This window comes from Coregonus lavaretus (genome assembly GCF_964263955.1).
Source record: "Coregonus lavaretus genome assembly, contig: HAP1_SCAFFOLD_1485, whole genome shotgun sequence".
Taxonomy (NCBI): Eukaryota; Metazoa; Chordata; class Actinopteri; order Salmoniformes; family Salmonidae; genus Coregonus; species Coregonus lavaretus.
In genome coordinates this window covers 27,939-36,226 of record NW_028164039.1, presented here as the reverse complement: position 1 = coordinate 36,226, position 8,288 = coordinate 27,939, and the positions used below count along the sequence as shown (strand labels likewise).

At 44.3% G+C, this 8,288-nt stretch overlaps 1 protein-coding gene across 1 annotated transcript; it reads right to left on the bottom strand.

Annotated features, from left to right (window-relative positions):
- Nucleotides 1-936: 936 nt before the first annotated feature.
- LOC311117517 (E3 ubiquitin/ISG15 ligase TRIM25-like) lies at nucleotides 937-3,075 on the bottom strand (the record flags this gene model as incomplete). The annotated part of the gene is made up of 2 exons (XM_084192438.1): nucleotides 937-948; nucleotides 2,494-3,075. The coding sequence occupies 2 exons, from the start codon at nucleotides 3,073-3,075 to the stop codon at nucleotides 937-939; spliced, it is 594 nt and encodes a 197-aa protein (XP_084048564.1).
- Between the last annotated feature and the right edge of the window lie 5,213 nt (nucleotides 3,076-8,288).

The window sequence follows — 8,288 nt, the reverse complement described above, 5'->3', positions numbered from 1 at the left end:
CCGCAAAAGTGATGGAATGAGAGAGACAGAGACATCGTTACAACACTGTACATAGCCATAATATAACGGTTCTTCTTCTTTGGAGTTTAACGGCGGTTGGCATCCAATATGTTGCATTACCGCCCCCAACTGGACTAAAATATCAATCCATTATACTTTGTGACACAAAATGGGAAAAGGGGAAATTATAATAATACAGAAAAACACCCTTACAACTAACCCTACACTCATTAAATACCCACTACCCCATTCCACTCCTTTGACCCTATCTGCTCCTGGACCATACCAACGGCCTGGGAGGACGGAACACCACCACTCAACACACCCTGTAACTCTTCTGAAGTCTAATCTTGTATGCCCAAATACTTCTCTGAAGCTGCCACCACAACATATTTTTTCTTTGATTTACGTTCCATTTCTGCTGTACAGTTGATAACCATTGCTATGAATGCTAAGAAGCTATCTTTACCGAGGCATATATCACTCGTTGGCCTATCCCTCTGTGCTGACACAGATCTACTACTCACAGGGATCCTCTCAGGATCTCTCACCCTTGACCCATCCTCCTCTACTTTCTTCACTGCCTCAGCATATGACACCTTCTGCACTACTCTGACTCTAGCCACCTCAACCTGCCTCTCTCGTACCGGACACTTCCGATCCCCAGCAACATGGGCATCCCAACAGTTGACACACACAACTTTATCCACCGAAACTACACAAACCTCTATCCCATGCCCTCCTGCACACTTCCCACATCTTGGAATCTCCCTCCTACAAACTGCTGCAACATGACCATAAACGTTGCACCTGAATCAGCGCAGTGGATTCGCCACAAAAGCTCTAACAGGATAACTCATATATCCTAACATGACTTTATCGGGTAAAGACTCAAAACTCAAAAGAGCTGACAGTGACTCCTATGTTTCACCACGCTCAACACAGGGTCTGCACCAAACAGAGGGCATCACAAACACCAGGAATCTTCATCTTCAATTGCTCCACCTCCACACTTAACATTACCCCAGAAATCACTCCTTTCAATGGTGCCCTGTTCCTAAGAGCAAAGCAAGAAACAGATCTTGACCCAAGTTGCGTGACACGGAGCGCCCACTTCAACTGCACCCAACTCCTTTCCCACCCACCCTGAAACCACAAATGGATCTGCCAAAAGGTATGGATCCACTTTCTCCAACAATGTAACTCCTACTGCACCAGATTATTCTTTATCATGTCCATTGATGCAAGGCTCTGGTTCTGAGCTCTTCACCACACCTTCTACCTCACTTAACTCTCCCTCATTCATTTCCATTTCACCTCCAGAACTCGGTCTGACTCACTCTGTTTTCACTTGAATTATAACATTTGAAATGTCTCTATTACTTTGAAACGTCTACTGTTATTAAAGTGTAACGTTTACTGTTCATTTCTGATCATTGATTCCACTTTCATTTATTATCTATTTAACCTGCTTTGGTAATGTAACATATGTTTCCCATGTCAATAAAGCCCATTTAATTGAATTGAGAGAGAGTGAGAGAGAGAGAGCTCCCTGTTAATGTATAGCGGACATGAGTCACTCATGGTTACTCATGGTTATGTGATGAGGTAGCCCCACTTGTGACTTTAAAATCAGTGTCGGCCCAGTAGGGAATCTCCTCTTGGTGGAACTTAATAATATATAACATGACATTTAGCAGACGCTTTTATCCAAAGCGATTTACAGTCATGTGTGAAAACATTTTTACGTATGGGTGGTCCTGGGGATCGAACCCCCAAGATGTTGGTTTCTCCCTCAGTAGACCCGGGTTCATATCCCGTCAGTTACATTAAGCCGTGTGTTCTCTGAAAGGGGTCCTGTTTCCAACAGTGGGGTCAGTGGGATTAGATAGAGGCCTGTCTCTCTCCCTCTCTCTCTCTCTGACAGGAGGAGAGAAGTGAAATGGTGTGTCTCCTCTGGTCAACAATACTCACCTTGAGAGACTCCACAGCCTGTTGGAGCTCCTTCAGCTCCTTCTCTCTCTCCTGGAATCTCTGTTGGACCTTCTGCTGACTCATCCCCAGCTGCCTCTGTGGAGAATCACTCTTCAATGAGCTATCAAGCTTTATTTGTCCACTAGATCAATAGTATAGTAATGTGACATAGGGCACATAGAAGTTAGGGATTAAAATGTTGAGGAACTGTCTGTGTGAAAATTTTTTATTATGTTGTTATGTGAATGATTATAGTTTTTATGGTAGGCGTACATGTATCAAGGGGTTGAGGCTGAACTTTGGACTCATAAAAGGGCATTCGGAATGATAATGTTGTTTGACTTTAGAAAATGGTGATACATTTGGAGCAAACCCAATGTACTGAAGGTTTGTGTTCATATTTGTTCTGCCGTGCATCGATATCATTTGAATGATCTCATATTCAAACAGCCTTAGTTCCTACTGTATCTTTATTTCTTTGTTTATCAGACAGTCACCAACAAGTAGTTCTGGTCTTACCTGTTTCTCAGTCCTCTCTACTGCAGCTGACACTGTATTATGGCCTTTATGTTCATCCACTGTACACAGATAACAGATACACTGCTGATCGGTACGACAGTAAACTTCCAGCAGTTTGTCATGATGAGAGCAGATCTTCTCCTGTAGTTGTGGGGTGGCTTTGACCAGCTTGTGGTTCTTGAAAGCAGGAAATTCATAGTGAGGTTGGAGGTGAGTCTCACAGTAAGAGGCCAGACACACCAGACAGGACATGAGGGCTTTCTGCTTTCTGGTCCCAGTGCAGACATCACACGCCACATCTCCAGGTCCAGCATAGCACAGAGCAGGAGGGGGAGCAGCCTGGAGTCCTGTCTTCTTCAGTTTCTCCACCACTTCAGCCAACATGTTATTTTTCCTCAGATTAGGCCTTGGAGTGAAGGTCTCTCTGCACTGAGGACAGCTATAGACCCCTTTCAGACGATCCTGATCCCAGCTTTCTTTAATACAGTCCATACAGTAGCTGTGTCCACAGGCAGTAGTCACCGGATCCTTCAGTGGATCCAGACAGATGGAGCAATGGAACAGGCCCTGATTCTCTGCCATTTTGGTGCTCTCTCCCGTAGGTTAATCAATGGCAGTGTCAAAGATTACTTTGTGTTTCATGAAACTCTACACCAGAGGACAGGAAGTGGCTTCCTACTTAACAGTGTACTCTGTATGTAGAGGGGGTGTGGTTTATTTGTTAAGGAAATGTGACAGAGTGTTGGGTAGTAGCCAGAGATGACTAGTATTTATGTTACATCTATATGAAATATGTATTTTAACTACTTCTGAGTATTTTGTCATTTTAATCACACTGGGCTGAACTACACTCCAATGTATTTTTATTTTCAAAATACAAAATACTCTTTTGTACCATTTTTAAAAATAGTGGTTCACATTTTGCATTAATTGAAAGTCGCTCTGGATAAGAGTGTCTGCTAAATGATTAAAATGTAAATGTACATGTAAAAATTAATCATTGCAATCACTTAAAAACTCAATTTAAAGATTTACTTTGGGATTTAGGCAGTGAAGCCCTTTATCTACTTCCCCAGAGTCAGATGAACTCATGGATACCATTTTAATGTCTCTGCATCCTGTATGAAGGAAGTTAGAGGTCGTTTTGGGAGCCAATGCCAACTAGAGCAATGACTGGAAGTCTATGGCATGCTAGCAGTTACTATAGACTTCATAGCGCTAATGTTAGTTAGAAACTTCCTTCAAACTGTAGAGACAAATAAATGGTTCCATTCATTCATTGATTTTTAGAACATTTTCAGGTCATTGTTTGTTTTCAGTGGAAAGTCCAAATACATGATATTTCAGATGATGGGAGTAAAACAGGCAAATCTATAATGTTTATTTATGCTCCATAAAGTTGTCCTAGAATCTGTTGTTACCCTGACCTCTCCCACAGATTCCATCAGGTTACTACATTCAGACCATGAACTCTAACCTGCACCTGAACAGCTTCCTCCTGCCCATCGGTGCCATGAACGTCATCAGCATCCTACCTCTGCTGCTGCTGGCCCCTCTCATGGAGTGTGTCACCTCCTGCTACCTGTCCATGGAGAAAACACCCTTCTCCCCCGCCAGAGTCATCAGTAAGCACACACACACAGATACACACACACAGATACACACACACGCACCGCACAGATACACACATACACAGACTGACACACAGACACACACATGCACAAATACCATCCACATCAATGAGCCAGTCAATGTTAATGTCTCTCTCTCTCACTCTCTCTCTCTGTTTCTCTCCCTGTCCCCTCCCTCCTCTCCTCTCTCAGCGCTGGGTCATGCGTGTGCGGCCCAGTCTGTCCTGGTAGCGGGCCTGTCTGAGGTCCACAGGAAGGGCTATCCTCTGACGGAGCAGGCCCTGTCAGGGAAGGTGCTCCAGGTGTCCTCCATGGCCTGCTTCCAGCTGGCTCCCCAGTACATCCTACTGGGGCTGGCTGAGGCCATCGTCACCCCTGCCTGTGAGTGACAGAGAGCCAGCACGTATTTCTGACACACCTATTGCTGCTACACTGTTCATACACAGAGACAAACTGGGTTTGAGATTTCGAATGTCAATGGACACCATATGTAGTTGAGATGAAGTTAGAATGTGGAGTGTTGGAACCAACTGCCAACATGGAGGATAGTATTCTGAACTCTGGAAGCTAGGGTTAGGATGCCCCCTACTGGTGTATTAGAGACAGACAAGAGACGTTTGAACCAAATGAATGCTTCTTTCTCTTCCCAGCCTTCCTCTCTTCTCTGTTCCAGGCTCTGTGATCTCCTTCCACCTGACACCCAGTCATATCAGAGGCATCTCCCTGCACTTCCTCCCCCTGTCCTACGGAGGGGGATGTTTCCTGGGAGCCCTCATCATCCAGCTGGTCTACCTACTCTCTGGAGGTAAAGGCTTCACTAACAGATGCATCATCGTAACCATAGAAACTGAAGAGGAACATACATTCATGTTGGAATGGTTGATGGGGTTCTGTCTGCATTATGGTGATTCAGTCCTATGGCCACTGATAGTACTGTTCTCCTGTCCAACTACAGGTAACTTCTACCCAAACACACTGCATGAAGGGAATCTGGAGCATTTCTTCTTCTTCTTAGACATGTTGATGACCATAAACACTCTGGTGTTCTGGTGGATATCTTCCAGGTACAGTATGAGAACCTCTCATGTATCAATATAGTCACTGTAGATGAGGCAGAGGACATGAGGATTTTCAGTGATACACATTTGAGAATTTCCTTGACCCCTTGAGGTGACCTGAACAAAGTATTAATATAGTCTGTGCAGATGAGACAGGTGACAGTATTGAGACAGGTGACAGTATTGAGACAGGTGACAGTATTGAGTCAGGTGACAGTATTGAGACAGGTGACAGTATTGAGGCAGGTGACAGTATTGAGACAGATCCACCCTAGCAGTCTCTCCTCCCCTGTGTCCCAGGAACCTAGACCTGAGTGTAGTGCAGAGTAGAGGAGTAGGAAGCAGCCTTCTGGCAGAGAAACTCCTGCAGTACAAGACCTGCCTGTGATTCCACGACACCATGGAACACTCCTCCACAACAGTCTCCATAGAAACAGTGTTGTGACCTCTACACTACCTTAGTCCCCTGTAGCGCTGGACAAATGCATGTGGACACCTAATCATCGAACATCTCATTCCAAAATCATGGGCATTAATATGGAGTTTGTCCCCCCTTCGCTGCTATAACAGCCTCCACTCTTCTAGGAAGGCTTTCCACTAGATGTTGGAACATTGCTGCGGGGACTTGCTTCCATTCAGCCACAAGAGCATTAGTGAGGTCGGGCACTGATGTTGGGCGATTAGGCCTGGCTCGCAGTTGGCGTTCTTATTCATCACAAAGGTGTTCGATGGGGTTGAGGTCAGGGCTCTGTGCAGGCCAGTCAAGTTCTTCCACACCGATCTCGGCAAACCATTTCTCTATGGACCTCGCTTTGTGCATGGGGGCATTGTCATGTTGAAACAAATAAGGCCTTCCCCAAACTGTTGCCACAAAGTTGGAAGCACAGAATCATCTAGAATGACATTGTATGCTGTAGCGTTAATATTTCCCTTCACTGGAACTAAGGAGTCTATCCCAAACCATGAAAAACAGCCCCAGACCATTATTCCTCCTCCACAAAACGTAATAGTTAGCACTATGCATTGGGGCAAGTAGGTTTTCCTTGCATCCGCCAAATCCAGATTCGTCAGTCGGCCTGCCAGATGGTGAAGTGTGATTCATCACACGTTTCCACTGCTCCAGAGACCAATAGCGGCGAGCTTTACACTACCAGCCGAAGCTTGGCATTGCGCATGGTGATCTTAGGCTTGTGTGCGGCTGCTCGTCCAGAGATCCCATTTCATGAAGCTCCTGACGAACAGTTCTTGTGCTGACACTGCTTCCAGAGGGAGTTTGGAACTCAGTAGTGAGTGTTGCAACCGAGGACAGACGATTTTTAAGTGCTACGCGCTTCAGCACTCGGCGGTCCCGTTGTGTGAGCTTGTGTGGCCTACCACTTTGCGGCTGAGCCGTTGTTGCTCCTAGACGTTTCCACTTCAGAATAACAGCACTTACAGTTGACCAGGGCAGCTCTAGCAGGGCAGAAATTAGACCAACTGACTTGTTAGAAAGGTGGCATCCTATGACGGTGCCACGTTGAAAGTCATTGAGCATTTTAGTAAGGCCATTCTACTGCCAATGTTTGTCTCATGGCCCTGTACTCTTCAATTTTTACCAGTGACCTTCCACTGGCATTACACAAAGCATGTGTGTCCATGTATGCTGATGATTCAACCATATACACATCAGAAACCACAGCTAATGAAGTCACTGAAACCCTTAACAAAGAGGTGCAGTCTGTTTTATTGTACATATTACCTCAACTACCTCAACTAGCCGGTGCCCCCGCACATTGACTATGCAACGGTACCCCCCTGTATATATAGCCTTCCTACTGTCACTTTATTTTACTGTATATATAGCCTCCCTACTGTCACTTTATGTCACTTTATTTTACTTCTGCTCTTTTTTTCTCAACACTTTTTTGTTGTTGTTTTATTCTTACTTTTTTTGTTTAAAATAAATGCACTGTTGGTTAAGGGCTGTAAGTAAGCATTTCACTGTAATGTCTGCACCTGTTGTATTCGGTGCATGTGACCAATAAAATTTGATTTGATTTGATTTGATTTGATTTTGGAATGGGTGGCCAGTAATAAACTGGTCCTGAACATTTCTAAAACTAAGAACGTTGGATTTGGTACAAATCATTCCCTAAATTCTAGACCTCAGCTGAATCTGGTAATGAATGGTGTGGCTGTTGAACAAGTTGAGGAGACTAAATTACTTGGCGTTACCTTAGATTGTAAACTGTCATGGTCAAAACATATAGATTCAATGGTTGTAAAGATTGGGACAGGTCTGTCCGTAATAAAGAGATGCTCTGCTTTTTTGACACCACACTCCACAAAGCAAGTCCTGCAGGCTCTAGTTTTGTCTTATCTAGATTATTGTCCAGTCATAATGGTCAAGTGCTGCAAAGAAAGACCTAGTTAAGCTGCAGCTGGCCCAGAACAGAGCAGCACGTCTTGCTCTTCATTGTAATCAGAGAGCTGATATTAATAGTATCCATCCCAGTCTCTCTTGGCTAAGAGTTGAGTAAAGACTGACTATGTCACCTTGTTTTTATAAGAAACATTAATGTGTTGGAAATTCAGTGACACACACACACTTTACTGACACACACACTTATCCCACCAGACATGCCACCAGGGGTCTTTTCACAGTCCCCAGGTCCATGACAAATGCAAGGAAACGTGCAGTATTACAGGATACAGAGCCACCCATGATAGCATGGAACTCCCTTCCATCTTATATAGTGCACGTGAACAGCAAACTGTAGTCCTCTGTAGCTCAATTGGTAGAGCACTGCGCTTGTAACGCCAGGGTAGTGGGTTCGATCCCCGGGACCACCCATACGTAAAAATGTATGCACGCATGACTGTAAGTCGCTTTGGATAAAAGCGTCTGCTAAATGGCATATTATATATATAAAAAACAAATAAAGCAACGCCTCTCCCCCATGTGACCTACTTGTTGTGTGTATGTACTGACATGTATGTGTAACTGATAGATGCACACACACACACTACATGATAATGTTTCTAAATGTATGTAAATTGTAAAGTATTTTGTCTGTAATGTATTTATTGTTATATGTCGGACCCCAGTAAGACTAGCTGTTGCCAT